This window comes from Musa acuminata, chromosome BXJ2-9 (genome assembly GCF_036884655.1).
Source record: "Musa acuminata AAA Group cultivar baxijiao chromosome BXJ2-9, Cavendish_Baxijiao_AAA, whole genome shotgun sequence".
NCBI classification, from domain to species: domain Eukaryota; kingdom Viridiplantae; phylum Streptophyta; class Magnoliopsida; order Zingiberales; family Musaceae; genus Musa; species Musa acuminata.
The window spans coordinates 7302308-7314547 of NC_088346.1; the positions used below are offsets into that span (position 1 = coordinate 7302308).

At 38.1% G+C, this 12240-nt stretch overlaps 2 protein-coding genes and 1 long non-coding RNA gene across 3 annotated transcripts; 1 reads left to right on the forward strand and 2 right to left on the reverse strand.

Annotated features, from left to right (window-relative positions):
• Positions 1 to 240: 240 nt before the first annotated feature.
• On the reverse strand, positions 241 to 5331 carry LOC103997582 (probable ubiquitin-conjugating enzyme E2 16). Its single transcript, XM_009418850.3, has 6 exons — positions 5189 to 5331; positions 4957 to 5060; positions 4762 to 4864; positions 4612 to 4675; positions 763 to 851; positions 241 to 661 (listed from the first exon to the last, which is right to left on the reverse strand). The coding sequence occupies exons 1-6, from the start codon at positions 5216 to 5218 to the stop codon at positions 566 to 568; spliced, it is 486 nt and encodes a 161-aa protein (XP_009417125.1). The 5' UTR covers positions 5219 to 5331; the 3' UTR covers positions 241 to 565.
• Positions 5332 to 7174: 1843 nt separating this feature from the next.
• LOC135621957 (uncharacterized) lies at positions 7175 to 8938 on the reverse strand. The gene is made up of 2 exons (XR_010490966.1): positions 7972 to 8938; positions 7175 to 7890 (listed from the first exon to the last, which is right to left on the reverse strand). It is a non-coding gene; the product is annotated as an uncharacterized LOC135621957 (long non-coding RNA).
• A 2007-nt stretch (positions 8939 to 10945) lies between these two features.
• On the forward strand, positions 10946 to 11835 carry LOC135624058 (protein GOS9-like). Its single transcript, XM_065127530.1, has 3 exons — positions 10946 to 11104; positions 11198 to 11386; positions 11454 to 11835. Exons 1-3 carry the CDS (start codon positions 11102 to 11104, stop codon positions 11685 to 11687), a joined length of 426 nt encoding a protein of 141 aa, XP_064983602.1. The 5' UTR covers positions 10946 to 11101; the 3' UTR covers positions 11688 to 11835.
• The last annotated feature ends 405 nt before the right edge of the window (positions 11836 to 12240 follow it).

Here is a 12240-nt window from a genome sequence, read left to right on the forward strand (position 1 = left end):
ACAAATAAATTTCCTAACCATCCTAATTTGGAACCTTCCACTTAACCTTTTATATGAAACAGGGTAGGCCAATGCCCCCTTTGCATTGCTTTATACAAACTACACAATTGCTTCCTGATCATTCTCCCCTTCTGATACAATCTACACAATGGCAAGATTTCAACACAACATGCATACATTTGGACTATGGATACAAGCTAACAAGCACAAGCGACCATTACACCAAGGCAAGGCATGATAGATGCAAGCTATCGGACACTAGGATAACACCAGGTGCCAAGAGCAATTTCATCAGAAATGGAGATTAAATCCCAGTTCAGTAATGCTTGGTCTAATAAGTTAGCAAGTACTTGTCAAATAGTAGTTCTATATAGACTTATTAGTGCTAATGATATATCAAGATTCATACTACTACTTTTCTTTACAAGTACCCACAGCGCATTAACTGGCACAGTCGCAAACCCTTGATTAGGATCACCTGATACTCCTGCATTGAAGGCAATGGAGTATGATGGATCCTTCACAAGGGCGTCAGCTATGCAATTGGAGAAGCATTGCCAGTTAATCACACTTTGTCGTCGTGGAACCACCATCTGGTCTCCTTTGGCGACCTACCGTTCCTACAGTTCTTCACATATCGATCGTTGTCAGCGGGACGTTGCTGCAACCATGGAAACATGTTTCAGTCACAGTCAGTCATACAACTATAATAATGGGATAGGTAGGTGACAAGTGATACGCAGGGATGTATCGGTGAGCTACCTTTGCAGTTGAGCTTGATAACATGGACAAAATGCTGATGCAAACAGAACTCACAGTCATTGCTGGTGACCAAGAATCATAGAGTATATCTGCCAGCCAATAATGGAATTATTAGAGGGAAATTCTCAACACAGTAAATATTGAAAATTAGGATGCTATTTCTGGGAGATACATACAGATCTATGCTGTGCTATTTATATTATTATTTGAATTTCCCAGCAGAAATGTGTAACACTGAGCAAGCTGTTCAAGAATTAAGCTGGTGGAAGACTTGGATGTCCATGCTTTTGTATAAAACAGGCATAATTATAATGTCGGTTAAATGCCTGATTCTTCTTCTCTTTTTTTCCAAGCAAGGAATGCATTATGCAACACTATTCAATTCATTTTCTCAGTAGTGTGCACATTCAGTGTGCTCATTGGCAACTATTACGCTGATCTTTAAACTCTAAATTGTCCTGACAAACTCCTTCTAGGAGTGACCTCCTAGCCATGATTTTACTGGTACACATCTTATAGGCTTCAAATAGTTTAAAAGAAACAGTGCAACATCTGGCCTCTTGTTTGAACTCAGACAAATGTGGGATAAAAATTTGGACATCATTCAGGACAATGTTACCAACGTGCTTCAGTTCATCTTTCTGCACAAAATTAAAGCTCCTCATCATAATTTTACTATTATTTCTTGCTGTTTTTTCAATTTCGTAAAGAACATGCCAAAGCAGCCTTGCCCATTAACTTCATGAATTCCTAATATCACTTCTTAACAGAGGGCACGATTTCTGTCTTGGTAACTTTGACCTCGAACCCATGAAATTAACAAAAAGCACTAGTTAATCAGTTAGTTGCACAATCTAAACTTAATTCCAGTAAACTAACTTACTATCCTAAACTTCCAACTTACAAGAATATCAATAACAGCAAAATCATTATGACAATGAGATACAGAGCAAAGGGATAAACTAGACGTATGACCAGAAGTACAATATTATAGGGTTCTAAAGAGACTTCAAATCAACAAACTTTAGTGCACAATAAATAAAGATTGCACATGAATGAGAAATCCACATATCAGAAACTTATATAGAGACAATCAGATGCTCAGCAACTTGTTGTGGAGAGCGATTGAAAGTGATATTTCTAACTAATAGAAATAATACATGATCATGATGAACAAGCATTTACCCATCAAGGATCCATTTAAAGAAGTGCTTATCAACATTTACAAACACTGTATATTTCTTTTTTCTCTTTTTCAAAGCACATAGAAGTTCAAAGTGCCTTTTCTAGATAGCTGCATCCGGTCTTCAGATTTCAGCACATCTAGTTCGGCCGAGCCTCCTACTTCCTCCTTATTAATCATGTCTAATAATTATAAATGCTTATAGCATGCTGCAGCCATTAATATGTTGTAATCACCATACACCAAGTTTTTTTATTGTATTATTCCTGTTGCACAGTTCTGAACTTTTTATTATCTTCCAATAATATTCCAGATTTCTTTACCCTTAGGTGGTTGCACCTATTTAAAAAATTTTATGAGCCCACTATGATAATCCCATTTCACCTTTTCGCTGGCAAGCAGTTAAATGCTCCTAGATCATCTCATTAAATCAATTGTTCCACGTGGTGTTGCTCATGCAAAAATGCATGTATGGAATGACGTGCTATTGAAATTTTCACTTTTGTGATGAATTTTCACATCCATATATATCTTCTTGCTGCTTTTGTCCACCATGGACTTATATGCTACAAAAACCTTAGTGATTTTGGGAGAATGTGTGAATTATTGCAAATGTGGTGGGCTATAGCGTGGCATTAATAATGAAATGCAGAACTTCGCATGCCTCTGGCCTAGGACACCTGGTTAACTCAAGCAGTCACTATCCATTTTATAGGTTGTATGCATCATTAATAATAAACTCTATCATAGTTGGAGCAATTTAAAAAAGACCAGTATCTATGCGCCAGCAGCAATACAAATTACAGTTTAACAACAACTTCTGCTCCAAATAGCAAAACCCACTCCCTACATTACAATGTATACCAGTTCTCAAATAGTTTTTGCTTAAGAGAAGATTTGTTTCAAAACAGTTTAAAATTTTTTTTCATCAAATACCAACAAAACATCAAAACCCGCTCCCTACTTACTCCTGAAGGCATGTACATGTGGTTTTTCTTGAAAAATTCATTATTTTTCAGTACTTACTCCTTACCTGGAGTGTACACCACACGTGATTCATTGATTCTGCAATACCACTATTCATGAGTTCCCTATTTTCCTATATGCCCATCTCGTGTTATGTATTAATGTTTTTACCACTATTCATGATTTTTAGTCCATTTCTCGCTTGCGAAACCAAACCAACAATCTGATCCCACCAAAATCTTCAGATAATAATCCTTTAATCTAGTGCAAATCTGAAACTCATTCTGTCTCATCAAACCTCATAATAGGAAAAATGAAAGCAAGAAAAGTGAAAAACAACTATTATATTGCATTGCGAAGATATATTGAAAAACTAGAACTTAAGTTAGTCGCACTAACATTGATTTTCCAATTTTGTAGGCTCGATACAATGGTACAACTCCCTCCAAGAGTTGATGATGCTTAATAGACAACATATGAAGTTCAAACTCGTCATGCTTTACAAGAATAAGATGGTCAGCCTGGTCTAATTTAATTATCAGGATAGTTCCTATCAGGGATTGTTGTACCACCCAAAATGGTACGAAATGGGTGGTACGTACCAGTTCGGCAATGAACTAATACGCGGACAATCCCTGTATCGGGCAGCCTGATCCAACTCAGAAAAAAATTTGAAAAAAACCAAAAGTAGTGGTGGGGCCCATCCAACTCATCATTAAAAGAGAAAAACCTAAAACACAAACTAGGGCTCACAAACGGGAGCCTTCTTCTCGTGTTCAAATTTGTTGCCACTGCTGCCGCATTCCTTCTTCACAGGAACACTCACACTTCTTCTCCTCCCGGTCTTCTTCCTTCTCCTCCACCATCGCTTCTTCTTCTTCCTTCTTCTTCTCCCTCCTCTTCCTCATTCGTTCTTCCTCATCTTCCTCCACCTGCCCTTCCTCTTCTCCTTTTTCTTCCTCTCCGAAGCGTCGATACATACTGGTGTACCGACACACAATATACCAATATTAACTGGTACACCAATCTGACCAGATCACCGAAACAAGTTTGGTATCCGAAACGGCGATCCTACTTCTTATTATTCTCTATGTTAAAAATGTGCATCATGATATGTATCATAAATAAATTGCAAGTCCTTGAAAGTTCCTAAGTCTATATAAGATTCCTCACAAATTAAATATCTATGTGGAAACCAAAATGAGCTTCAGCAAAGAAACCAGACAAAATATGCAGTTGCTTTTATTGGATACACACCAGTTAGCATTGTTCTTTAGTTATCAGAACCTTTTTTCCTTTTTTTGCATCATTGACAAGACAAAAAAAAAAGAACAAAAAATGAAAAAATTGCATCCTAGAAGCGGACATGGTTTTCCTCAGTAGCGGCATGCAATAGAGTGAATATGTAATACTGACAGAATTAACTATATGAAATCAGAATCCTGTAACTAAATGAGTAAAGTAATTAACAAAAAGATGCGCTCATCATTCATTAAAAAACCCATTATAAAGATCCATACTTCCAACAATCAAATCAGCTTCCAACAGAATAAAAGTTCGAACTGTCCATTCAAGAAAGGAGCCACCATGAGAACATGATATACAGTTATACTTCGTTACACTACATTTGCAAGAATAATAACAACAAAATTTTCGATCAGACCATGATCCACCTTACCATCAAGTGCAATAAGAATTACCTAAACAGATATGCCCGTTGCTATAGATGTGCGGATGAAGAGGCGCGGGATGAAGAAATATGACCTGATCAAAACCCATAAACAAAAACTTAATCGCAAGAAACCCTAAAAGACGAAACCTTCATCGACAAAATCCAAAGAACTCATCACCTGCGGGGCTTCCATGGGATAATGCTCCGGAAAATCGACCTGAAGCTGGTACGTCTCGTTCGCGTACAACGTCCCCGGCGCGCCAATCGCTTCGATGACCCATCTTTAAGCCAAAAGAACAAAAAGTCAGCCAAAAATTAGGTTCCAACGAACCAACAATCGGACAAAAAGGGAGGACAAGGCTCAAGACTCAACCTTTGGATGTTATCGGTGACCTTGTGTTTGAATCCGGCGGGGGGGTTGACCTGCCATTCCACCAGCTCCTTCTGGAGCCTGTTGCACGCGATCTTGCTCAGAGACTGCGAGAGGATCACCAAATTAGGTAAACTTTGGAACAGGAAGAAGGGGAGATCCGGAAGACAGGAGGAGGAGCAGAGATCGGAAGAGAATTAGGAGGAGGAGGTCGAAGACCACGACCGCGACAAACCTTGCGAGAAGGAGCGGAGGAGCTGGTCATGCTTCGGTGGCGGCGGCGGCGGAGGGGGTGAGGAGAGAGAGAGAGAGAGAGAGAGAGAGAGAGAGGAGAGGAAAAAAAGGCTGTCTTTTTTTGTTTGTATTTTAATTAGTGAGGATCTTTTTCGTGAGCGTATTTGAGTATTGGCGACATTATGTATTCCTCAAAATAATTAATCTTTTCATTTGTCCATTTAAATTTAAGTTAGCATACTTATCATTGCAAAATCTTATATGTATCATTATGGTTGATTACTATCTTAATTATCATTTATCTTTTAGTTAAAACTTTATATGATATTAATGATACTTATTATTATTATTATTAAAAACGATACCCTAGTTTTTAGTTTTTAGTTTTAAGTTTCTTATTTGATAATTTTTCTTGCAATGCCCTAAATGCTTTTCATCGTTCGTCATTCTTTCCTTCGATCATAACTTTGCCTCCTCGATATCATTCATAGTATTCGTAGACTTACCCTCGACTTTTTCCTTTAACTTTTCTCCGAAGACTCATGCTTCATTTCATCCATATTTTCAATGTCTCTATCCCTTTCATCGTCCCTCAAGAAATGACGAGGTCTCATGATAGGATAGAGCCAAAGGGATAAAGGTTTCTTTGGAAAAGCGAAAAGAGCAATTGATAGAAAAGATGTACATGTTCTAAGCGTTAAGGGAAGAGGTGACTAGAGGGCTATCACCTGTGAGATATGTTATAGACAAAACTACAAACAAGATTTTGATATAATGCTCATATATATCCACACATTTTAGTTGGCTTTTGTTATCGATTCGACCTTATCGATGTTATATATAATCATCATGTAGAGACAAAACTACTAAAAACATATCATACATGTAATTATTTTAAAGGCTTTCTAACTTCACATAATGGTGCGGAGTGTCAACCATCACAATATCCGGGAGATACTTAGGTGGCACATGAGTGGATGGGCTTTTGGGGTGGTATATATAGCTGCTTCGTTGTCTTGTTCCATAGTAATATTATATAAAGACTTTTAGTTACGACGGATCATATTAGACCCTTTATCACAACTTGTATTGTATATGAAGTATTTACTGAAATGATTATTTGTTTCCATGTTAAATACTTTTTCTAATATGTCTTTTTTTTTTTTACAAATCCTTAAGGGATCGTAAGATATTTCGAGGAGATTAACCATTTGCAAACGGACATGCAAGGGTATCGAGCAAAACTAGTCAAGTCCATCACAAAAAGGTTAGAGAGCACATAGCAAGATCTATCGACAATGGTGAGGCTCTTCATGCCATAGTGATGGAGGTATAACTACTAGCTCGATGGAGGTATAACTACTAGTGATAGTATCCAAATCCAATAACCTAGTTTTAGCTTTGTTGATGGATGAGATAGATTAGGTGAAAGGAGAGGATGCTCAAAGAGAGTAGGTGAAGAACCGGCTCTCGTGAACACTATTCTACCCCATCAGTATTGCATCCTATCGACAATATAATCTTAACGGTTACTCAATATCATGAGGGCAGGATTGTGGCTATGCATAGAAGGGTCTCATGATATTAGAGGAAAAAAGATATCAAATAGAAAATTTTAAAAATGAGAATGCTTTCAAGAAAGCCAAATTTTTTTTTTTTTTTTGGAGAACTTAACCATAATAAAATATTAAATATATTTTTTAAATAATATACATAAATCGAGTCAATTAATTATTAGTTTAGAGGACCGACCTCAATTCAAACCTATAAATCATCTATTTTTAGTTACATGTTATTAAGAAAATATTATTCAAATCATTCTTAATTTAAAAATTTTAAAATTATATTAATTTTAAACTTAAGCCATTATTATTTGGGGAATATATTAATTTAGTTATAATTTTTCGACAAAGATGGATGACCAAAAATCTGACCTTATTTAAAATATAAATAGTATAATAATAAACAAGTGAAGTCAGCCAAGTCCTAAGAAAAAAGAAAGAAAAGAAAGTTCTCACAACGTTGCCAATCTATACATTACAACAATCGCGGTTGGGTACGAAGTTGATAGGATGAATTAAAATGTACGAATCATCGTACTGTAGAAGTGGGTATGTCAGTGGAACACAATCCACGTATTATTATTTCTAGAACCGTCGACATGGATGCATAGACCTCATCACGACAGACTCGTTTTCCTCGTGGGAGGTGTCGATGTGCCCACCCGACAAAGAAAAGCCACACGACCTTGCTTGCAATGGACCCGATTGGGATAAGACCATGATCGACCTCCACATTAATCAGCTATATAGATTCCCCCTTCCCATCCCAAAGCCACGAGGAAGAAGGGAGGAAAGGAAGGAGTACATATACGTTCCCATCTCCATAGGAGAAATGGTGAGCTCCACTGTGAATTATTAGGGTTTTGTGTTGGGTGATGATGATGCAGAACGGAGAGATCAAGGTGGGGCCGTGGGGAGGGAACTGAGGGTCGGCATGGGACATGGGCCCCTCCGACCGCATCTCCACCATCAAGATTCGCGCCGGCGACAGCATCGACGCTATAGAGATCACCTTCACCCTCCATGGCAAGACCTACACCAACCACTACGGCGGGCGGCTCCGGTGGCAAACCCTACGAGGTCCTTCTTCTTCTTCTTCGGATGACCGAAGAAATCAATGACGAGAATATACAGCAGCAGCCTAAAGAGAACAACCTGACCATTACACACAGTTCAGAGCTGATAGAAGTTTGAACCCAAACATGCATGCAGAAGAACTCACAGCCGTTCTTCTTCTTCTTGTTCTTATCGATAAGAACCAACTTTGAACCCAAGCAAGCATGGATGCAGAAGAACTCACAACTGTTCTTCTTCTTCGTGTTCTTATCGATACGAACCAACTTTGAACCCAAGCATGCATGCAGAAGAACTCACAACCGTTCTTCTTCTTCTTGTTCTTATCGATAAGAACTAACTTTGAAGCGATGCATGTATGCAGAAGAACTCACAGCCGTTCTTCTTCTTCTTGTTCTTATCGATAAGAACCAACTTTGAACCCAAGCAAGCATGGATGCAGAAGAACTCACAACTGTTCTTCTTCTTCGTGTTCTTATCGATACGAACCAACTTTGAACCCAAGCATGCATGCAGAAGAACTCACAACCGTTCTTCTTCTTCTTGTTCTTATCGATAAGAACCAACTTTGAAGCGATGCATGTATGCAGAAGAACTCACAACCGCTCTTCTTCTTCTTGTTTTTTTCGATAAGTACCAACTTTGAACCGATGCATGCATGCAGAAGAACTCACAACTATTCTTCTTCTTCTTGTTCTTATCGATAAGAACAAACTTTGAACCGAAGCATGCATGCAGAAGAACTCACAACCGTTCTTCTTCTTCTTGTTCTTATCGATAAGAACCAACTTTGAAGCGATGCATGCATGCAGAAGAACTCACAACTATTCTTCTTCTTCTTGTTCTTATCGATAAGAACAAACTTTGAACCGAAGCATGCATGCAGAAGAACTCACAACCGTTCTTCTTCTTCTTGTTCTTATCGATAAGAACCAACTTTGAACCCAAGCAAGCATGCATGCAGAAGAACTCACAACTGTTCATCTTCTTCTTGTTCTTATCGATAGGAATCAGCTTTGAACCCAAGCAAGCGTGCATGCAGAAGAACTCACAACTGTGACATGTTGATGCAACTGTAATCCACACCGAACAGTGAAAGAAAGAGACGAAGAAAAGCTATGACCACATCACGCTTTCTCCTGCTATTGCAGATTGCACTTCAAGAGGGAGAACACCTTGTGTCGATCGAGGGATGCTGATACCGTTGGGAGCACCATTCTCGTAAAAGGACCCACTCTTCGCACCACAAGCACGACGGAGGACGATGATCGACAGAAGTAAAACGATTATTTAGAAAGAAAAAAAAAAAAGGTTATGTGAGAATAACCTCAAATGATCCTTTCTAAATAAAGAACGCTATGGAAGCGACTCCGTTTGCCCTTCCGATAGCAGCAGGAAAGATCTCGGGCTTCTTCGGCCGTGGCGGCCAGTTTCTTGACTCCATTGGGATCTACCTGGAGCCACAATTGGACACTGTAGTAAAGTACGAGAGCTGCTACATGTGGGTGATGTGACTGCAATACATGGATTGATATTGCTTGGAATAATAAGTATGTGGTGTGTTTTTATGAAAGCAATTGCATTATTAATTAGTTCGAGACTTCAGTCTTTTGCATAGCATAATTAAACAAAAACAAATTAATTTGGTGTAGATAGTGATGGGGATCTAACATTGTAATCCTAATTCTATTCATACCATACCATGTATATATCATATGTCATCTTTTTATTTAATTATGTTATATATATATAAATAAAATAGGTAAGTTTGAAATATGTCACTCGCCAAATAAAACAACATGACTGTTCCATATTTAACTGTAATCGACAACTGTACATATGTTATGAACAGTAATGTTTGACAACTGTATTTAGATCTCATCTTATGTTTTCTTTTTTTAATATAAATTTAGTTTTGATACAAAGTCTAATTTGGATTGATAAAAGTAAAAAAAAAAATTGGTCTGAATTTATCTTTCAATCTCACTTATTTATCTAAATATTTTTTTTTATTTTTATCTTTATTTAATTATCTACAATCCCAACCATGCATAAATAAATCAATTTATTAACCTCCACAGATTTGATGTTTAGACCTCAAATTCACTTATTTTAAATATAATCAAATTCATTTAAATCTTAAGAATTATTTAATTATATTATAATGAGTAAGTCTCTTTTAATTACTATATGTATGTTGATTATCATAATTTAACATCGTATTCAATTTCACTAATACACTTAGGTTTATTATACTAAAGGATTATGCATTTTTACAGTAAAATATATTTTAAAAAATAGACATGAATGCTTACTAATATTTTTAAAAGCATACATTTCAACCTTAAAAGTTAATAACACGAGCATATTACATCACTAAACATAAATATCACAAAATATCTCTTTGGATAATCTCTATATATACATGTTGCATGTGTTTTTATTAGCATACTAATCATGATTTTATCTGTGAAACTTGAGCACTGTAAGATAATATTTTATATGTGCCTTTCGATAGTGTGAAGTTGTTTTGTCACTCGGGCTCAATAGACACTTGTACATACAAATTTTTGGATGTGACATATTATCTTAGATCTATTATTGCATGATCATCTATCGAGTATTTACTGAAATACCTATTTGAGTGATTTCGAGTTTAATATTATGAGATCATTAAGATATTGATCCTTTATAAATGAATATACAAATTTGATAAATGATTTAGACAAAATTAATTAAATTCATCATCTCAAATAATACGATAAGCATCCACATAGAAAAAAATAAATTATATATATATATATATAATTATTTATTTATGCAGAAAAAAATAAAATTTTGTATTACTTAATCATGTCCTACAGATCTTCGATCTGCACCATCAAACCAAACAAAAAATACCATCATATCTCTCCAACTTGGCCGCCATATCGGCCAGCTGGATGTACATAAACCATATATGAACTCTGATGTCTCCCAACACGATTCCAAGTGTCGACCGCGACGCCATATCCTTGTCCGCTCCTCTTTAATCATCGACCACACCACCAGCTGTGATCGTCGCCGGTCACGTCTTCGTCGTCGTCGAGATGCTCTACGAGACCTTCATCACGTGATACACGCTTTCCTCGAGGAAGCCATGGACGAGGGGGCGGGCGGCACACCTCCACTCCACCCCGAGATCGGAGCCATGGCGATCCGCTATAAGAAGCCTCCCTCCATCTCCCCCAACATCATCTTCTGCAGAAGAAAGGGAGGCGTTTGGTGCACACAACACGATGGTGAGAGGCTCTATATACACACACATAGTTTTCTGTCTGTGGAACAGTTTGGTTACCTCTGTGCGTTGTGTGTTGACGTCGATGGTGATGCAGACCGGAGCGATCAAGGTGGGAGCATGGGGAGGGAACGGAGGGTCGGCCTTCGACATGGGACCTGCTTATCGTATCATCAGCGTCAAGATTTTTTCCGGAGACGTGGTCGACGGCGTGGACGTCACCTTCACCTACTACGGGAAGACGGAGACCCGACACTTCGGTGGCAGCGGTGGGACTCCCCACGAGGTTCGCATCACGACCAATCTCAAAACTCATTGCTGACTGCAGATTAATGGCTTTTACTTGGATGCAGATTGTTCTGCAGGAGGGCGAGTATCTGGTGGGAATGGCGGGAGAATTTGGTAACTACCATGGAGCGGTGGTGTTGGGGAAGCTCGGCTTCAGCACCAACAATAAAGCCTACGGACCTTTCGGCAACACGGGAGGGACTCCCTTCTCCCTTCCTATAGCAGCAGGCAAGATCTCGGGCTTCTTCGGCCGTGGCGGCAAGTTTCTTGACGCCATTGGGGTCTACTTGGAGCCATAATTGGACACTGCAGTAAATCACAAGAGTTGCTATGTGCAACTTCGAGTGATGAGATGAAGAATGTCTGCAATAAATGGATTGGTGTTTGCGATCCCCAGCTGTTGATGGATGTCGCTTGGAATAATAATGATATGGTGTGTTACTATCAGAGCAATTGCATCACTGATTGGTTTGGGAGTTCAGACTTTAGGATCGCATAAATAAATAAACGAAAGCAAATTAATTTGTTGTAGATAGTAATTGGAGTAATAATTTTGGGGTAGTGTTCTGTTGACTTAGCAGCAGTATTACACAAAGTTGTTCATTACGTCGAAAGTACAAGAAAACTAAGATCCCATCTGCAAATCAGCATCGTTTCACAAAGTACGGTTTGTTGGCAAAGAACCAAAAGTCGTACAAGCAGATGAACAAAACGATATTGGGACTTTGGGTTTTGGGGTCCAACATGCAATAACTCATCATTGATTTTGATGATAACAAGTTATTATTCACATCAAGGAGGAAACGGACATGCTATCACTTTCATCGAGAATGGAGGAAAGTTCAAAATATA

What these genes read in the sequence shown, in the direction of transcription:
- LOC103997582 (XM_009418850.3), bottom strand. Translation starts at nt 5,218, where the DNA reads ATGACCAGCTCCTCCGCTCCTTCTCGCAAG. An exon ending in CCTCCGCTCCTTCTCGCAAG is followed by an intron (nt 5,061 to 5,188) that starts GTTTGTCGCGGT and finishes ATCCTCTCGCAG; the next exon opens with TCTCTGAGCAAGATCGCGTG. An exon ending in TATCAAGCTCAACTGCAAAG is followed by an intron (nt 662 to 762) that starts GTAGCTCACCGA and finishes CCATGGTTGCAG; the next exon opens with CAACGTCCCGCTGACAACGA.
- LOC135624058 (XM_065127530.1), top strand. An exon ending in GCGGTGGGACTCCCCACGAG is followed by an intron (nt 11,387 to 11,453) that starts GTTCGCATCACG and finishes ACTTGGATGCAG; the next exon opens with ATTGTTCTGCAGGAGGGCGA.